This window comes from Neoarius graeffei, chromosome 19 (genome assembly GCF_027579695.1).
Source record: "Neoarius graeffei isolate fNeoGra1 chromosome 19, fNeoGra1.pri, whole genome shotgun sequence".
Taxonomy (NCBI): domain Eukaryota; kingdom Metazoa; phylum Chordata; class Actinopteri; order Siluriformes; family Ariidae; genus Neoarius; species Neoarius graeffei.
In genome coordinates, this window is record NC_083587.1 from 49,362,556 (window position 1) to 49,383,774 (window position 21,219).

Here is a 21,219-nt window from a genome sequence, read left to right on the forward strand (position 1 = left end):
CTAGTTTTTATAATAATAAGTGAAATTTATATAGCGCCTTTCTCAATACCCAAGGTCACTTTTACAGTTATAAGGAAGGGGGAGGAAGTCCACTAAAAAAACGTCAGGATGTCATTCCAATGGTGTAGCAGCCACAGTCCCACCAAAAGGCGCATGAAAAAAGTCCCACACCACCTGCACAGCCGCTGGGCAACATCACCTGGAGGACCGCGCCATCGATCCACAAAGCGAGCACAGAAGCACCACCATGCAGAGCGCCAGTATGTCCCAAACTGCCTGCACAGCCGCTGCGACACCACCGAGCGACATCGCTCAGAACACCATGCCAAGCACAGAGCGCTGGACAACCATGATGTTAAAATGAGAAGCTCATTGCAGTCCATAGTGAGGATCACAGGCATCACCCACAGCAAACCAAGGCCTGGAGAGAACCGATGCCCAAAACCGGGTCCGGAGGTACACCACAACCGGCGGACAAAACAGTCAAAAATCAAACTACACAAACGCACAAAAAAAAAAAAGATGAAATAAAAAGCTCTGGTGAGGAGCGGCAGCCAGAATGCACACGGCGTACTCTCAGCTGGAAGCAGGAAAGGAAAAAACACCATTATTATTATTTTTTTTTTAGCCATGGTATAAAAAAAAAAAGATGGTGTATCACCTCTAAAAAGGGAACCCATGACAGGTCTACCACCCTGCATTTACGGTTTTATTTTTTTTTGTATTATTAGCAGACGTGTTGATGTATTTATTTATTTTTATTATTATCTGTTTATTTGATCTTTTTCATTATTTTATTTAATTTGTCCCTTTTGTCTCTCTTGTTTAATGATTTTCAACTGTTGCCTCTGAATGTAAGCAATTTCATGTCTACCTTTTGTCAATGTTCACTGACTGAAATAAAGTTGTCCAAAAAAAAAAAGTCTACCACCCCTCCTGGCTGGTTGCGGTACAATTTTTAGCCCCGCCCATTGCCATGAATTTCCGTGACAATACAGCCTATTTTTTCCATGTCCCCTTTGCTCATCTAAACTCTTTCCATCTACAGTGTCCACTTTGGACAGTTAGATTTCCTTGTGACGATATCTGCGCACCTTTTTTTTTTTTTTTTTTTCTTTTCTTTTTTCCCCACACAGAAATTAGTTTTGAAAGCTTTTTTTTTTTATTCTACTATAAAGTGGAAGCCATGGCTTAATATTAAGAGCAGCCTTTCTCAACCGGGGTGCTGCGGCACCCTGGGGTGCCATCTGGCTTTGTTAGGGGTGCCGTCAAAAAATTATATATTCTAACATTGAAATAAATAAAATGAATTAAAATTCCAAAAAATGGTAGTTACACTAATGCAGATCATTGCCGCCTCATGCATCAAAATTTGTCTCATGGCCCCCTTTCCCATGTCACAACGTCACTGCCGGGGTCAGCGTGACTGCGTATATTTTGTATGTGGGTGCCTTGAGAATTTGCATACTTCTGAAGGGTACCGTGACCTGAAAAAAGGTTGAGAAGCAGCTTTGGGATCAAAAGGTCACCGGTTTGATTCCCTGGACCAGCAGGAATGGCCGAAGTGCCCTTGAGCAAGGCACCTAACCTCCAACTGCTCCCTGGGTATGCTGTACGTCGCTCTGGATAAGAGCGTCTGCTAAATTTATAATGTAATAAAGTCAGACTGCGTGGATGATTTTCAGTATAAACGACATCCAGCTAGCCAGCTTTTGACGTTTGTGCAAAAGTAATTAGTTTGTCAGTGAACATATATATATATATATATATATATATATATATATATATATATAAGCGATATTATTAAGATGGATTTTAGAAGTCGGTGGCCCTGGGTCCAAAGGATTGAGGTGTACCTCATTTTGCCTCGAGTCTCGACGACGCTAACTTGAGAAGGAGAAAATCTGTCCTGTATAGATGCCGGTTGCAAATTTGACGACATGGTGGAGGTATTTTGGCTTCATTTCTGTAGAAGGGGAGTGACTGGAGGTACGCCATCAATTTGTTTTAACTTTTGTACTCTTAATTGAACACAGCAGGATGAAGAATATAAGTGATCAGGAGAGTCAGGTTTGAACAGGTCAACCTGTGAAGCAGAGTTTAAGTTTGTTTGTAGTGTCTTTCGTTCTTTTTCACCTGTCAACTCTATTAGCAATGTGTTTTATAAGATTGGTAAATGCCTTGACTTGGGTTCAGTTTGTAAAAAGTTCATAGTGCGCATTTTTCCCTGGGATCCTGAATGAGATCTGGGTTCTTGCAGTCGGAGATGATGTGCTGTATCTGACCGAAGGGTCTTCAGATGTTTTAAATGTCTCGATTTGTCCGGCTCCACGCAAGGAAAGTGTCATATGAGCGACTCCACCTCATTTCACCCAGAACAGCTGAGGAGCCACAATTGTGGCATTGACCCCAGTTCAGATCGCACTTCATCCCATCAAATATTCAACAGGTGCCTGGGCGTGCATCGGTGACCGCAACGAGGAGCAAGTGAAGGAAAACAGGGCATTTGGAAAGAAGAAAAAAAAGGGTTTATAAGAGGAGGAAATGCCATATAGACGGAAAACGGTGTACATCTCGCTTCCAGTAACGTAAGCCAGGCGATCCTGCGTAGAGCAACAATGGCGGAGATGCTTGACAAGATGACGACAACAGAAGGTGGATGACACCGTGATTGTGGCCACTGTTTCTGTCCTCTGACCTTTGGTCCTTCCAGCCTTCAGAATGTTCAGGAAGAAAGGGATGCCCAAGGTACCACTCTAGGACCGTTAAGATTTCTCGTTTAAATGTTATGGTGTGCTGGATTGGTAGTGGATAGTGTTAACTGGGTATTATGGAATTCTACAATAATATTAGTTTAGCATTAGTGGTATTTGATTAGTATTTAAACTTCCAGCCATGATTATCCTGGGAGAAATCTGCAGGTGGTTAAATGGGTAGGAATTGTGAATCAGGTGGACAGTGTAGTGTAGTATCATCGATACGTTTCTGATGTGAAGCGTATTTCGTATTGTTCTTGTGTTGGTGTGATGTGGACTAAATGCTTCCTCTGTCCAGGAAGGCGGTGGGATTATATCTTGTGCGTTTATGAGGAAAATGGTGTGTTATTAAATATGATCCGGTGTATAAATGTAGGCTAATCATAGGGCACCAGTGTGCGATATTTAGTTAGTGTCTTGTTTTGTGGAAGTGTAACTCCATGAAACCCATTCAAAGCAGCTGTTTAGTGAAGAGACATTCTGGTAATCCACTGTACCACAAAGCCTGGCGGAGAAACCCGAGCTAGTCATAGTGAACGGGTGTGGGGTTACTGCACGTACTGCAGGGATGGCTGTTTCCACTAAGGCCTGGCACGTTGGTGAAAATGGCTTTGTATTTTTTATTTATTTATTTTTTTTGAGGAGACCAATCTATCGAAGGATCAGACGTTGTCACTGAGCCCAATGATATCCAAAATTAACATCTATATCTATAAAAGTGGAGTTGCTAGTGATATCCACCATTATTAAGCTATCAAAATTGCCGAAGCTCTGCTTATTAGGACCCATCATCCTACATGGAGAACCATGACCATTGGCAATCATGTCAACTAGTCAATATTAGATGTTTGCCTCAGAGCGACATATGGATTGGCGTATTGATAACTCGTACTCAGGGGTGGGCAAATGGAAACCCCAATGCGCTGCCCAATCTGATATTTTGGTTGCCTGGAAATTTTATTGACTCTTCAGTTGACTAGTCAAAGTGGTAATGTATGACTAGATAAGTACATTAAAACAGATGAAACAAGTACAACCCCAATTCCAAAAAAGTTAGGACACCTGTGTAAAACATGAATCACTATCCCTGGAAATCGCTCTATGGGCTCAGGAGCACTTCAGAAAACCGTCATCTGTGAAAACAGTTCATTACTGTATCCACAAACGTGAGTTAAAACCATATTTAACCTCCTAGGGCCTAGCGGTCACATATGTGGACAGCACTTTTTAGAAATTCAGAACAAGAATCCACATATGTGGACATACTTTTTCTCAAAAAGTACATCTTATCAAAGATGATGCTTAGTTTTTATTCTAATCAGGTTCTAATAAGCCCAAATAGCAAAAAGAAATCAGTGCATGTAAAAAAAACAGCTTGGGTCTTAGGAGGATAAACAAGTGTTGTCAGGCAAAACAAACCTCGCCCGGTAGCACGATGAATATGAAAGATATTGTGACAAAACGATTTTGACCTTGTGTGTGAATATACTTGGCCAATAAACATGGTTCTGATTCACTGCTGTTTTCAGCCAATCAGAAAACACCGTACTGCGCGATTGTTACACAGCACGATGATATAGTGGCTACCGCCTTTATATGAAGCAGTAGCCACAAAAACCTTGACCGGATGACCCCCAAAATGTTGGAGGTTCTATTTGAGACCGATGCCCATCTATCCTGAAAGTTTTATGAAGCTTAGTCTAGCCGTTTTCCCGTAACATCAGTAACAAAAAAAATAAAAACAAAAGAAACCCCACCAAAAACAATACCTCGCCCCCTGGTGGACTCCGTCCCGGGCGAGGTAACAATATCCAGAAACGCATCCACCTTTTCTGGGCCCAAGCTCTTTTACGATGGACTGAGGCAAAGTGGAAAACTGTCCCAAAGTCTGACAAATCAAAAGTAGAAATTCTTTTTGGAAATCATGGACACCATGTCCTCCAGGCTAAAGAGGAGAGGGACCACCCGGCTTATTATCAGTGCACAGTTCAAAAGCCAGCATCTGTGATGGTGTGAGGGGGCATTAGTGCACACGACATGGGTAGCTTGCACATCTGGGAAGGCATCTTTAGCACTGAATGATATACATGTTTCAGAGCAACATGCTGCCATCCAGACAAAATCTTTTTCAGGGAAGGCTTGGCTTATTTCAGCAAACCGCTTTCTGCACGTATTAAAACTGCTTGGCTCCGTAGTAAGAGTCCGGGTGCTAAACTGGCCTGCCTGCAGTCCAGACCTGGCTCCCATTTAAAACATTTGGCGCATTCTGAAGTGCAAAATACGACAAAGGAGACCCTGAACTGTAATTGAAACTGAAATTGCAAGAATGGGACAACCTTTCTCTTTCAAAACTACAGCAGTTGGTTTCCTCCGTTTGCAAATGTTGAGTGTTTGTTAAAAGTAGGGGTGATGCAACACACCCCTGTCCTAGCTTTTCTGAAACGTGTTGCTGACATCAAATTCAAAATGAGTATATGTTTAAAAAAAAAAAATTCTCAGTTTCGACATTTGATACGTTGTCTTTGTACTATTTTCAATGAAATATAGGGTTTCCGTGATTTGCCGATTTATCGCATTCTGTTTTTATTTATGGTTTACATGGCGTTCCAACTTTTTTTTGGAATTGGGGTTGTTTATGTTGCTGAACTTTCTGGTCATCAACTGTCGCGTTCACTTTTGTTTTATGTAATTCAAGAGGAAGTAGAGTTCATATTCATTCTTTGGTTATTGAGCCTATTTCTCTGCCAGGCAACTATAATGAACAATATGGATCTGAATCCCGTTCTCCTTGGTGCCCAGACTGATTTTTGTTTTTTCCACCCGTGTTAACTTTGTGATGTTTGCCCAGTAGTTATATTTTTGTCTTATTGTGTTGATAAATGATACACACTGTTCAAACTTGTCTCTATGTGTGGATACGTTTCAAGTTTGATCTTGAGAGTACTGGCATGGTACGACTCAACCCAGCTGCTGTGTTCTCCCCATCAGTACCCAGGTGCTAAACTTATTGGAGCATGGCAGATTGTTTGTTTGCTGTCAACTTGCTGAACCGTTATCTGCTAGCTGTACGTGTTTGGAGACCACTCTGCCCCCGTACCATGTTTTTTGGGAAGAGTTGCGGGTGCCAGCTGGATTTTATTCTACCCTCTATTCCTGGTCCGGTTGGGCAATGAAGGCTGAGAAAAATGTTAGTAAAAATGTCTCTCGTTCCAGTGCACAGATGTGGGATATTCCAAGCACAATCATGGACACCATTTGGCAAAAAGATTCCCGTGAGGCTTGACGTTTCATACTTTCTCGTTTGTGCAAGACATAATGTTTTTTTTTTAATTTGTTCATTGTCCGCCCATGCTCCAGTGTGTACGTCTGGCATAATTGCGTATGGACTCCCAAATCGTGACTTGATTTCCATTTTTATGAGCCATAAATTCACAAAGACACATGTAACTAATTTTTGTGGATCATTTTATAGATTCTGGCATGCTGCCATGTTGGAATTGATTTTTTTTTTTTTTTCTCTCCTCTCTCAAGTACTCTTGCCTCAGCTGTTGCTAGAGCCACACTGAAACGGGAATAAATGTGATTATCTTTGCATTTATATTTGAGACGATAATTGCCTTTTTTGGAAAGAACCGTGTCGCCATGCTCCTTTTATTCACAAGTTTTCAGCTATTTCAGGGTTCAGTCTGGTCAGGAATATTGCATTGGGGACTGAAGAGCTGGAAGTGAAGAACTGAAATATAGACCATGTGTGTGTGGATAGATGCTTCAACCATGGCTACAACCTGCTCTGCTTGTGTACGAGTGAAAAGAATACTCCGTAATGCAAATTCAGGTCCAAGCCAGTTAAACTGTGTCTGTCTGAATGGCACAATTGAAGGTTTCGGCTCTTTCTGAAAAGCCGGTAAGCCGGTTTTGTTGTATTACATGCATCAACAGCTGTCATCGCTTTCCCTTTGAATGTGTTAAGACATTTTGTGGTTTTCCTTAAAGTATAAACTGGATTGACTAGAACTGGAATATGGCGGAAATGGTTAATGTACAATTTTATGACTTAACTGTACAGAACTGAAGGAGTGGCAGCTGTCTGACTTTTCGCTGCTTAATCGCAATGTAGCTAAATGTCACTTGAATTCCTTTTAATGAAAGACCTAAACCTTTATACTGACCATCTCTAAAGGTTTCTCCTTGCCCAATGTGATGCAGTTGGCTTTGCCGGTAAGTGAGACAGGTATTTCTTCCATATTCTGTCATGTCTGTTATTTTTTGTGCCAATCAATCAGCTCGCAGATATGACTAGCTTTATATGATCTGTCTTTTACTAACAATTTGATTAATGCTGCTTAAGGCTGAACAAACAACTTCTGTCGGAAAGCTCCAGTGACTGGACGGAGTTGTAGGGAAATGACATGAGCTTGCATAGAGCTGCTGATACCCTGAGGGGAAATTGCCTAGTTTGCACAATACGTCCATAAACATGTCAAAGTGTTTTTTTTTCCAAACGGTGGCATGTGGGCGAAACTTCTTCACAACGCCAGACTAGCCACGACAACACGGTTTACTTAAAAGTGAACGTAATGTCCCTAAACCACACTTCCCCCTTGTACAAAGCAATAATCATTATGTTGATTGACCATGTGTTTTCGAACCAGAGCTGATCCAGAAGGCCATAAATGAATGAAAAATCAATTAAATCACCCGATTTTCACGGAGTCTCCCGAGACCGAACCGGAAGATCCCGAAGGTGCACGTGACGTCACACGTGTAACAATCCAGAACGTATCCATTACGTTCCCATGCGCAGCAGTGGTTAGACCAGTCTCGATATGGAATCACGTTTTGGAGAGAGTTCTGATCATGATTCTGATTCTTATACATCAGCAGAAGGAGCAGATGATTCTCTTTTCAAGCCCCCAAGATGAGAAACAGATGCCAGTTCATGACAGTCCCACTCCCCGCCGATAGCGCACCACCAGCCAGAGAGAATTGGAAACATGGATTGGTTTGTGGATTTTTATTCTAAGCTGGCTGCTGCAAAATACAGGGAAAATATTTACACGTACCTCAATAAATGCAGAAATATCTTTAAAATGTCCACTGATTCTGTGTAATTATTGAAAGAAAATATGAAGTGGGCGATAAGGGGGGAATCGATGAACTGTCCAAATGTCAGATCAGATGTCATTTTATTAAATAACTGGGTTTCTTTTTGCTCCATGTAGTCGTTCTGGTGGTGATGAACACTTGGCGAATCAGATTTATTATTGGTCTGCCCACTTCGTTTGCACAAACCACACCCACTGTCGCTTTAGATTAGTGTCATTTCTTGGAAATTCGTGGAATGAACGTCCTGTTGTATATGGATTTGAACATCCGAACACAACTCGGCGATTTTCACATTTGTTTCTTTTTGTAAGATTCCAACAATATTCAATTTCAGCGAGTAAACAAGCTCGGAGTCAGATGAACCGAAATGACCCAGATAACCGGGGTTCCGCGTGTGACGTCATGCGAGATTAGCCCTGGGGCAAGGCTGCCTTTTTCCGGGATCAGGACACCGCGATTTATCGATTTAGTTTTGTGCTTGGTGATAAAATAACAAATAATATTCTTTTCCCCCCTGCTTTATTAATTCATTTTGGTCGTTACTAATGATTTATACAGTATATTAGTTTTAAAGCATTACAATAAGGCATTACGTACACTTTTAACCACTGTTCTCAGAAATGGCATGATGGTGCTTTAAGTCATAACACAACACTAGTGACGCGTTTCCTTTTTCAAGAGTTACGTAAAGTTCATTTGTATGAAAGCCCAGCAAGCCACGTTCTAATCCTGTCCCCCCAGCCAAAAGCACACATCCTGTGCTGAGCTCAAAGTCAGCAATGCTCAAATCAGCTGCTTAAAATCTGCTTGATATTGATCTGTGGGACATCATATATGTGTGTGTGTGTGTGTGTGTGTGTGTGTGTGTGTGTGTGTGTGTAATGGGTTTTCATGATGTACTACAGCCCTCAAGATCTGTGCATCATGGAGACCTTGAAATGTTGTCAGTGGACCTGATTGACACTGTCTTTTCTTTGTTTTATACATGGCTGCATTCTAATTCTGCATTATTCCCTTAAACGTGCTTTTCACGCATGCAGTCTTTAGTCCTTCTGAATCAAATCCTGGCGTGTTTCCTTTTCCATGAAGTTTGTTTTGACAGGTAAATGCACATAGTAATTGCACTCGGGTGTGAACTGAAACAACTGGCAAAGCGTGTCCTGTATTTTGGGCCGCAGGCAACATTTATTTTATTTATTTATTTTTTTTGGAGATGCGAGCTATTAAAAGGAGTCGCAAAGTGCAAACTGAGACAAAGGACAAAGCTGTAGTGCTTGGGATGACGACTAATTCTTACACACACAGATCATATAAAGCGAGGCGAGACCGGTCACTGCTTTTTCAGTTAAAGCAGCGTCAATGAATTGTCTTTTCGCGCTTGATTTGAAGAGGAAAGGACCCGAGGTGTAATTTGTTTCTGGTAGCGGTTACATTCATTTCATGCTGTTTTTTTTTTTTTTTTTTAAATCAAGGTGAACAATTCACAAGTGTCCAACTCATGAACCAGTAGATACCAACCGACTTCCTTATTTGTCAGCAAAAAAAAAAGTGTACACACACACACACACACACACACACACACACACACACACACACAGAGTACTGTGCAAAAGTCTTAGGCACGCTATTTTTAATTTTTTTCCATATAAACTTTGTTGTAGATTTCTCTTTTATGATTTCGACATTGAGTCGGTGCAAAAACATTTGAGAGTCCAAATGTTCGTTTTCCAGCACAAAATTAAATATGAGAGGAAAAGATGTTTGCATCTGGGCAGCAGATTACGTAAGAGAGCACTTTTTTTCAGATTAAAAAAGAAAACATAATGAAGGCTGCTGGGTTTTGGTGCAAAATGAAGAAGCGAGTGTGACAGTCAAAGAGTCCAGAAGAACTGGGGCTGGTTCTGTAAGATGCTCAGTAAAACCTACAGCTCATTTCCGCATCAAACTGCACTCACTGGACCTGAAACTATTTTTTTTAAAGCAAAGGGTCGTCTCACACCAAATACTGACTGTTATATTGATTTATTATGGCTTACTGCTGTCTATAGTGTTTTTTAAATATACAGTATAAATGTTGAAACATTTCATTTCATTTATTCTTTAGGCCATTTTTGGTCGACAGCATTTCTGTACATGTGCCGAAGACTTTTGCACAGGACTGTGTGGATAAAATATCTCACATACATACGTGCAAGTCAAAATTATTAAGTAGCGCTCATCACATGGGACGTATGTCTCGCTCCCCCCCCCCCCCCCCAAAAAAGTCAACAAAAGGGTCGTTCCAATTAAATATGGCGATGGCTCTCCAAGACTTGATCAGTGTTGGCACTGTGATTTTGTTTACATCCACTGTAATCGCAGCGACTTAAATGCAAAAAAAAAAATTCTATTTCAACTGCAAAATATTGCTTTGTCGAATTGGCTGAAAAACCACCTCTTGTGGGCGTATATACTTTTTGCGATGTATGTTTGAGTTTTTTTTTCTGAATTCACGTTTCCATCCCCCCCCCCCCCTTTTTTTTTTTTCCTTTTTAAATTGTGAATTCCACCTGGTTGGTTCACACGTGGGGGAAAACTTAGCTTTCTCATGTATCAGTATAGTATTTTGCAGTAACGCGTGTGTGTGTGTATACTTCTCTCTCTGCTCAGATTTTCTCACTGTCAGTTTTTGGTGCCTTTTCTACAGCTTAAGCCCCAGCTAATTTCTATCTTTCTTGCTCGATCAAATGTCCCAAAAGCTGTGCCAGGATCTTTCGCACTGTGATCCAATAGACAACGGCTAAATCTGTGCTACTGTGTCTGACTTGAAATAGAGGAAGTAATATAGCCCACACTTCCCAGGAGAGCAAATCCAGTTCGAGTGCTGCTCACAATATAGGAATTGTAGTTTCTCTCAAAAAAAAAAAAAGTTTAGAAGTTAATGACTCTGACAATGGCTGAACAAACTGAATTTCCTCAGCAGGTAATGTTCAAGGGGAAGTGCGCACGTGTGTGTGTGTGTGTGTGTGTGTGTGTGAGAGATCGTGGAGAATTGGTTCCGTACACCAGCATGCAGCATGAAGGTAAACTCTTCTGTCTGACCTGTTTTGATGCATCCCTGCGTCCTCTTTTCTCTCTCCAGGCTCGGAGCACAGATAATCTGGACAGTTCTGGGGAGCCCACCACCCGCTCCGTTGGCACCACTGCCAGCTTGAAGGGGAAGATGAGCAAAAGGTGAGAAACCGTGACATTTGTTGTCGGCTCCAGGTACAATTTCGAATTGTAAATGGTTACCAGACGCATTTAACCCATCAACTGAATCAAAAGCTAAGTTCTCGCACACATTTCTCTGTTGAAATAAGGTACACTGCCAGGCTTGTATATAAAATTTTTTCCTCTTTTGTTCAAATAACATCATTTTAAATTCTCAAACTTTTTAAAATCAAACCAAGGAATAGGTATTTAAGTAAATTAAAAAAATATTTATTACAGGATATTTAGTGACTTTTTTTTTTCCCCCCTGAGTTTTTCAAATCCAGTGTCTGAACACCTTTACCCTCCAAATGTATCTTTAAAGGAGAACTGAAGGCAAATTTTTCTTATCAAAATTCTATTTCTCATTTTATTAAATATAGGAATGCATTTTTAATCGCCATTTTGTCGCTGCTTTAGCAAGTTATGAGTGTTTGAAATATGCTCTGTAATATCAGTCCATATGTTGAATCAACGGCCGTAAACGAGATTCGTTGAGACCTGTGCGAGACATCGTAGGACGGAAGTAAAACGTACAGCGGAAATCAAAGTGACCGACATCTGCCGACGTTGTCAAAAGACGCGCGCGCCCTCTTTCGAATGCTGATGTAATCAAGCCGGAAGTTTTGTTTGTTTTGATAGCAATCAGGAAAGTTTGAAAAAAGTAGGCAGTAATCGTCATTTAAACTCGTTTTTGTGCAATATTTATTTGGAAAACAGTTTTCAAAATGGCGGCACTGACACCTGGCTGGTGCTTCGCGTTTCGAAGTCTCGCACAAGTCTCGTCAAGATCGCGTGGATAAGCGACGCCTGCCGTGGACCAAACGAACTAAATTCAACACGGCTAAAAACCGAATAGGCCGATAAGTATAATATTTAATTGCGATTAGTTGCCAATACAAGTCACAGTGTAAGGTTACTAAAACCGAAAACGTAATTGAATAACACGTTAATTAAGAAATAAAGCAAGTTTAAAAATGACTTCAGTTCTCCTTTAATAAAGCACTCCATAATTCCGTTTATATTTACAGTACCAGTCAAAAGTTTGGACACTGCTTCGAATTCAATAGTCTTTATTTTTATTCATTAAAAGTCACTTCATGTCTTAAAGTGATGACGGATGTCGTTTCTCTTTACTTAGATGAGCAGTTCTTGACATAATATGGATTACTACAGTTGCTGGTATATAGTAAATGGGGATATTTATAATACAGGGTGTTTTTTCAAAAATTTTGATATTATTTGAGATGTAAATATCCCAGAAACTACATAGTCCAGGCAAATGAACCTGAACAGCCTGAATGTTGAGCAATATAAGATTTATTCCTCACAATTTGAATGAGAAATTCAAAGGTATACAGAGTCCATGAACGATTTCACAAATTTTCAATATTCGTGAACCCGCTCGCTCGGCCGTCTCTTCCGATGCTGGTGGTCGTCCAGATCCTTTCGCCCTGCACACACAGCCTTCCTCTTTGAACTTTTTGTGCCGTGTCCAAATCTGCATTGCAGTTGGTGCATTTTTAGAGAATTCTCTCATAAATGCACACTGTACAGGCTTGTTGGACTGTGTTCAAGCGTCCTCTAACACACAAAACGCCTTTTCTTTTCCAGTAAATGGCATTTCTGTACCTAAAAAGATGAAATAAAAAACATTAAACATAAGATTTTGGCCTGTTTCCACACATGGTGTTAAAATTTGAGGTCAATTGAACGAGAATTTGGCAACGTTATTAGATTGTGAAATTATATCAAATTTTTTGAAACGGCCTGTATTATTATTATTTACGGTTTGATCTCAAACGCATTAAGAAGGCAAGAAACTCGTCCACTAATTAACTTTTGACGAGGCACAGCTGTTAATTGAAAAGCATTCCAGGTGACTACGTCATGAAGATGGTTAATATAATACCAATAGGGGCTTTGCACAGTCACGTGACCCTCATAGCAACAGTAACTCCGCTGCCATGACGGGAGGCACGCGAAAACCAAATGGCCACAAGAGAGAGACAGCCTTCTCTCCCAAAAATATTGCGATTCTTTATGCCCTGAAGGGCGAAAAATGTATTTAAAAAAAATAAAATCTGGAATGCATTACTAATATCGATCCCTAAGAGTAAGTCCTGTTATTTCTGTCAAGGGTTTTTTTGTTTTTGTTTTTGTTTTTTTTAAAATCCCCCACTGGCCAAAAGGCCTGAAGGGGGATTATGTCGTGGCGATGTCTGTCCTGGGAAGCTTCTGAAATCAACTCCTCTCACAATTTTTGGAGGACTTTCACGTAACTTGGCAGGATTCTTTGGTATATGTCAGTAATACGCATATTCCAATTGCATTCAATTCAGTCGCATTTTACCCAAGTTATGGCCTAGTGGCCAGTGGGGGATATTGTGCTGTCAGAGCACTCTTGTTTTATTTTGGCCTTCGAAGATGAAAAATCAGTGTCTCGTAATTCTTGGTATGGTATTTTTGCTACAGCGTTCGGCATAAGGAACAGACGTGCATGTTTTCGCTTTCATTATTCGAATTCTTGCTTCAGCTGCAAACAGTAACAATCCTGCAAGCGAGCAGACTTGACCCCGGCCAGCCATACAGCTGCAGTGGGCTGTTAAAGTGCATATCCTGGACCAAATTCGTTTTTTATATATATATATATATATATATATATATATATATATATATATATATATATATATGAAAGTATGTCCCTTTACACACTCATCCAGAAGGGTAATTTTGCACAAGGCCATCTGTCTACAGCAGAAAAAAATAAAATAACAAAACGCGTCTGGAAAAATCCCGAGGGAGTCTGGAGCCAGATTCGTGACGTCACCTGCGGAAGCACCAGCAGGCTGCGAGAGCTTGCACGGTTTCAGTGCACAGCCTGTGTATACCAAGTTTAGCAGCGAGCGATTTTGCATTAAAATATGGAATTGTCACCTGAGCACAATGTGGGGAAACGATGAGTACTAATCCCATCAAGATTGGTGTTGCTACACCCTCCGACGATACATCTGTTAACCATTTTTTAATAATTACGTGATAACGTTGAAGAAATTTGCAGAAAACCACCAGGTCGTTTCTCATAAACAAACCAGCGCTGACGTAGGATGCAGAAGGAGGCGTCCCGCACGCGACGTCACGAAAATCAATGTCTCATCATATTATCTCTAGCAGCTTTATCCTGTTCTACAGGGTCGCAGGCAAGCTGGAGCCTATCCCAGCTGACTACGGGCGAAAGGCGGGGTACACCCTGGACAAGTCGCCAGGTCATCACAGGGCCGACACATAGACACAGACAACCATTCACACTCACATTCACACCTACGCTCAATTTAGAGTCACCAGTTAACCTAACCTGCATGTCTTTGGACTGTGGGGGAAACCGGAGCACCCGGAGGAAACCCACGCGGACACGGGGAGAACATGCAAACTCCACACAGAAAGGCCCTCGCCGGCCACGGGGCTCAAACCCGGACCTTCTTGCTGTGAGGCGACAGCGCTAACCACTACACCACCGTGCTGCCCCGAAAATCAGTGTTTCCCGGGAAATCCAAATGCCGAGTTTTTTCAGAGGCGGACCAATTCACCTCAAATGGCTTGATTTCAACTGAATTTTTCTGGTATTGCGCAAGGTAAAAAAAATTGCGCAAAATGTGACAGATATTTGACCGAAGTTTAATATAAAATCGGAGAATTACATTGATCTTGCTCCTGAATTTACCCATGATATGCACTTGAATACACTTGCATCGTTTTTAACAGCTATCCAAGGTTTCAAAGGCGTTTCATTTAGTCGCTGCGAGTGGGTAACCTTGGTAGAAATAATAACATAAGCTTAAGGTGAGTGACTTGTTGCCGATTGCCAGTTCAAATAAACAAAGTAATCCCTCAGAAATACCAACCTTTCTGATTTGGAGTCTTCACGTTTTCTGTTGCTTTACCTACGAAGATGCGTCTTATCCAGCCAGCCACAAAAAACTGGGAAGCTTCTAGGCTTTTGTAGGTCCCGATTTGATCTTTCCTGTAAAGACTGGCAGCAAGTAGGTCACTATGTCAGGGAATTCCACATTTCCATCGATTCTGACAAAAATGATTTGTGACATTGTTGGGATCGATATTACTGATGCATTCCAGTTTTCTTTTTCGTATTTTTTTTCACTATACAGGGCCTAAGGAATCATGATATGATATTTCAGGAGAGAAAGCACACGTTCGGTCTGTCTTGTGGCCATTTGGTTTTAGCGTGCCTCCTGTCATGGTGGCGGAGTTACCGTTGCTCCTATAGTGCGCAAAGCGTCAAGGTAAACGGTGGCTACTTTGAAGAATCTAAAATATGAAACGTTTTTATTGCATAATTCCATACATGTTCCAGATATTATATTGTATTTTTGTTGTCTTCAGTATTGTTCTACAGTGGAGGAAATGCAAAATGACTAGGGGTGTACAGACTTTTGACGGGTACCGTAGAATAAAAATTTGTTCGCAATTTGACTAATAGCTTCATTTGCAATAGAGTAAACCAGTTGAGGCTGAATGAAATTTCTGTCTGATTAAATGAGGAGGTAATCATTTTAATACTTAGTTAAATAGAAGAATAATTGCCTTGTAAAGCTTTAATTATTTGCGCTGCCAGAATCCACACCGTGCGTCTGTGCACTCGAGTCACGACGCACACTACGTGCAGTCAAATCACCCTGTAAGAAAACAGTTAGTGTTAGAGATTTTAATTTATTTAAAATAATTGCGAATGGAGCAAAAGGCTTTCAACTAATGGTCTGCGAGAGATGATGGACAGGAACTGACATGACTCAAAGTTAGCATTTATTATTCTATCCGCATTCATCGGATATGAGCAATCACGAGCTCTGATTGGCTACTCTACTACTAGGATATCAGCTCATATACCGTGAGTAGAGAAAAGCAAAATGGCGGAGCGTGTTGCTGAACCAACCGAGGACGAAATAGAAACTCGACCTGAAAACAAAACCCCAAAAATATAGAAGAAAAAGCAACAAAATGCTTCATAAAAGTATTTGATGGTAAGAACGCATCTTTTATTTTTCAATAATAATAATAATAATAATAATTATTATTATTATTATTGTATTTTTCACAAATTGCTTCTGTCATTTTTGCAGATTTGTTTACATTCTCAGCGGAAATGATTTTGTTGGCTGTTTTGTATCAAGTTTTTATTTATCAAATTTGCAAAAACAAACAAAAAATGCTCTGTTTCTCAAAATCCAGTGAATGTGGATCTAATAAAACAGGTATTCCACTCAATCTCGTCGTACATGGCTTATCAGCTATCGGCTCTTGTACGACTCAATTTTGTGGAATAACCGTTAAATATTCGCCAGACATCTGGTTGAAATCTTCCAAAACTTCGAAGGAAATCTAAGGAAATTTGAATCTTTATTTCTTGTGTTATTCCCAAAATGGCCTTTAAACCTGGTTACGTTAGAAGATGAGTAAAGGCAGTCAAGGAGAACTGAAGGCAAATTTTTTTTCTTATCAAAATTTGATTTATCTCATTTTATTAAATATAGGAACGCATTTTTGATGACTATTTTGTCACTGCTAGAGCAAGTTATGAGTGTTTGAGATATGCTCTGTAATATATCAGTCCATATGTCAAAGCGACGGCCGTTGACGAGATTCGTTGAGACCTGTGCGAGACATCGTAGGACAGAAGTAAAACGTACAGCGGAAATCAAAGTGACCGACATCTGCCAACGTTGTCAAAAGACGCGCGCGCCCTCTTTCGAATGCTGACGTAATCAAGCCGGAAGTTTTGTTTGTTTTGACAGCGATCAGGAAAGTTTGAAAAAAGTAGGCAGTAATCGTCATTTAAACTCGTTTTTGTGCAATATTTTGTTTGGAAAACAGTTTTCAAAATAACGGCACTGACACCTGGCTGACATTTGACGTTTCGAAGTCTCGCACAAGTCTCGTGAAGGTCGCGCGGATAAGCAACGCCTGCCGTGGACCAAACGAACTAAATTCAACACGGCTAAAAACCGAATAGGCCGATAAGTATAATATTTAATTGCAATTAGTTGCCAATATGGGTCACGATATAAGTAATAAAACGTAATTGAGTAACACGTTAATTAAGAAATAAAGCAAGTTTAAAAATGACTTCGGTTCTCCTTGAACCTATTTATCTGTTTACCTACAGTTAGTCAATATGTGCAGTTATTTATATATATTCTCTACCCCCCCACCCCACCCCCCAACAAGCAGACCATCTTTATTCCTGAATGTCGGGCAAATATGAAATGCTGAGCAACTTTACTGCTCCTGTACATCTGTGAAGCAGATTTACTTCACAAGCTCCTTTTTTTTTTTTGTCTTTCTACCTGTTCATTCATTAATTACTCTTGCATGACGGTCATTTTAAAAACCATTTAAAAAAACCCATCAATAGCATGGTTTACAAAGCTGATTTGGAGCTCACATGCGCTTCTTGTTTTTATCGCAACCTTAAGACTAATGCTGCGTTCAACTATAGCTCGTAACTCTCAATTTCAGACCTTTGATTTGGGGGGGGCTCTGAATTCCTACCTAGGAAGTTGGGAAAATCTTCTTCTCAACCCCAAGATCAGCTTATGACATCATGCCAACATGGCTACTCACACGCTCGCTCACTCACTCCTTCCAGCTTGTCCCACTTATGTGTGTGGGGTCGCTGCCATGTGGACCCTATTGATCCACATGTCTCATTAATTAGAGCATAGTTTTCTGCCAGATGCCCTTCTTGCCTCAACCCTCCCATTTCCAGGCTTGGGGGGGGAAAACCATTCACACTTCTGGATAGTTTAGAGTAGCCAGTTAACCTAACCTGCATGTCTTTGGACTGTGTGGGAAACCCATGCAGATATGGAGAGAACATGCAAACTCCAAACAGAAAGGCCCCTGTTGGCCACTGGGCTCGAACCCAAAACCTTCTTGCTGTGAGGCGACAGTGCTAACTACTACGCCACCGTGCTGCCCAGCATGGCTGTTCAAACTGTTAGCAGTAAATAAAATATCACAGCACTGATTTAAATGTATTTTTAGTGGCGTTTACTTTCGATCAGTCACCGACGCTGATATTTAGCTGTTTTTGAGAAAGTAAATACATCATAAACTCACGATCACTAACGATAGCTGGCTCGCTTACTGCGAACAATAGAGGCGTGCATGGATTTTTGTAGCTTGGAATTTCTGCAATTCCAAGTTCAGACTTTCCACTTCTTAGGACCTGAGAGCAACTATATATTCCCAGGAGATCAGCACCATTCAGGTTTCTTTATTTCATTGCTGTTCTGGATCCAAAAGTGTTTAAGCTCTAATAAAACCTAACAAACTCCATGTACCGAGTGACATTGTCTGTCTGTCCAAGGTTAGTTCCATGCATACCGAATCCAAAACGATCTCCTCCCCAATGACCTGCTCTGAATTCTAAAACAGGAAGTGCTATTGTTTCACTTCCTTTTACAAAACTGATAGGGATATGCAAATATCTCTCACAGCATCATGACACTGTTCCAGTAGAGTATGCATATCGATACTGAAAGGCTTCTTTGGAGATGAGTTCTTATGAACTTTATCATGTACGTTGGGGCTTTTTTTTAGACTGACCAGTTATGTGGAAGGAATAAAACATGACATTGTAGGAAAATAATCAATGAAGGAGTGCAGCGCTGAAGTTGATGTTGACATGATTTATATAACCACTAATCCCTCAGTGCTTTTATTGTGTTTTATTTTATTTTTTAAACCACCGCAGTTAACCAGTTGTGAAACAGGTTCCTCTTATCACTTGTTCAACTGTATGTTGTATATTTATTCAAGGGATCAGTCAAACGTTTGGACACGCCTTCTAATTCAATGTTTTTTTTTTCTTCATTTTTATTCACAGTCACTTCATGTCTTAAAGTAATGATGGATGTCGTTTCTCTTTACTTAGTTCAGCGGTTCTTGACATATGGATTACTGGAGTTGTTACTACAACCCCGATTCCAAAAAAAGTTGGGACAAAGTCCAAATTGTAAATAAAAACGGAATGCAATGATGTGGAAGTTTCAAAATTCCATATTTTATTCAGAATAGAACATAGATGACATATCAAATGTTTAAACTGGGAAAATGTATCATTTAAAGAGAAAAATTAGGTGATTTTAAATTTCATGACAACAACACATCTCAAAGTTGGGACAAGGCCATGTTTGCCACTGTGAGACATCCCCTTTTCTCTTTACAACAGTCTGTAAACGTCTGGGGACTGAGGAGACAAGTTGCTCAAGTTTAGGGATAGGAATGTTAACACATTCTTGTCTAATGTAGGATTCTAGTTGCTCAACTGTCTTAGGTCTTTTTTGTCATATCTTCCGTTTTATGATGCGCCAAATGTTTTCTATGGGTGAAAGATCCGGACTGCAGGCTGGCCAGTTCAGTACCCGGACCCTTCTTCTACGCAGCCATGATGCTGTAATTGATGCAGTATGTGGTTTGGCATTGTCATGTTGGAAAATGCAAGGTCTTCCCTGAAAGAGACGTCGTCTGGATGGGAGCATATGTTGCTCTAGAACCTGGATATACCTTTCAGCATTGATGGTGTCTTTCCAGATGTGTAAGCTGCCCATGCCACACGCACTAATGCAACCCCATACCATCAGAGATGCAGGCTTCTGAACTGAGCGCTGATAACAACTTGGGTCGTCCTTCTCCTCTTTAGTCCGAATGACACGGCGTCCCTGATTTCCATAAAGAACTTCAAATTTTGATTCGTCTGACCACAGAACAGTTTTCCACTTTGCCACAGTCCATTTTAAATGAGCCTTGGCCCAGAGAAGACGTCTGCGCTTCTGGATCATGTTTAGATACGGCTTCTTCTTTGAACTATAGAGTTTTAGCTGGCAACGGCGGATGGCACGGTGAATTGTGTTCACAGATAATGTTCTCTGGAAATATTCCTGAGCCCATTTTGTGATTTCCAATACAGAAGCATGCCTGTATGTGATGCAGCGCCGTCTAAGGGCCCGAAGATCACGGGCACCCAGTATGGTTTTCCGGCCTTGACCCTTACGCACAGAGATTCTTCCAGATTCTCTGAATCTTTTGATGATATTATGCACTGTAGATGATGATATGTTCAAACTCTTTGCAATTTTACACTGTCAAACTCCTTTCTGATATTGCTCCACTATTTGTCGGCGCAGAATTAGGGGGATTGGTGATCCCCTTCCCATCTTTACTTCTGAGAGCCGCTGCCACTCCAAGATGCTCTTTTTATACCCAGTCATGTTAATGACCTATTGCCAATTGACCTAATGAGTTGCAATTTGGTCCTCCAGCTGTTCCTTTTTTGTACCTTTAACTTTTCCAGCCTCTTATTGCCCCTGTCCCAACTTTTTTGAGATGTGTTGCTGTCATGAAATTTCAAATGAGCCAATGTTTGTCATGAAATTTCAAAATGTCTCACTTTCGACATTTGATATGTTGTCTATGTTCTATTATGAATACAATATCAGTTTTTGAGATTTGTAAATTATTGCATTCCGTTTTTATTTACAATTTGTACTTTGTCCCAACTTTTTTGGAATCGGGGTTGTAGTAATAGGGATAGTTACTGTGTGTTAATTATGTGCTATTTACCGTTTGATCTCAAACGCATTAAAAAGGCAAGAAATTGCACTAATTAACTTTGGACGAGGCACCGCTGTTAATTGAAAAGTATTCCAGGTGACTCCCTCATGAAGCTAGTTGAGATGATGCCAATAGTGTCCAAAGTGTCATCAAGGTAAACATGGGGTACTTTTGAAGAATCTAAAATATGAAATACATTTTGTATTTTTGTTCAGCACATAATTCCAGATATGAATTCCAGAAAAACCTCTGAATTGGTAGGGGTGTACCCTACCTTTTGACTGGTACTGTATATATGCTATAATCATATACGGTAAGTAACTTTCATAATAGTAGGTTGGGATTTTCACCACTGGAACTGAAAAGAAAGGTACATTTCTAAAATCACGGACCCTTAAGATTGTAAGGAAATGTAAACTAGCTGTCTAGCGGAGTAGGAAGTGTTTATGGATTGCTCAACCAGGAAATGGGTTTTGAGAGGCTTAAAAATCTT

The 21,219-nt window shown here is 40.5% G+C and overlaps 1 protein-coding gene across 11 annotated transcripts in view; it reads left to right on the forward strand.

Moving 5' to 3' along the window:
- arhgap33 (Rho GTPase activating protein 33) overlaps positions 1-21,219 on the forward strand; it is a 121,303-nt gene that overhangs the window by 42,073 nt on the left and 58,011 nt on the right. For 8 of the 11 annotated variants that reach the window (XM_060900209.1, XM_060900211.1, XM_060900208.1 and 5 more), the window contains exons 3-4: positions 6,937-6,974; positions 10,984-11,075. In XM_060900209.1, coding sequence (XP_060756192.1) covers positions 6,937-6,974; positions 10,984-11,075 — 130 coding nt within the window. The remainder of the gene's footprint in view (positions 1-6,936; positions 6,975-10,983; positions 11,076-21,219) is intronic. The other 3 variants (XM_060900217.1, XM_060900210.1, XM_060900216.1) reach the window with 1 other exon arrangement.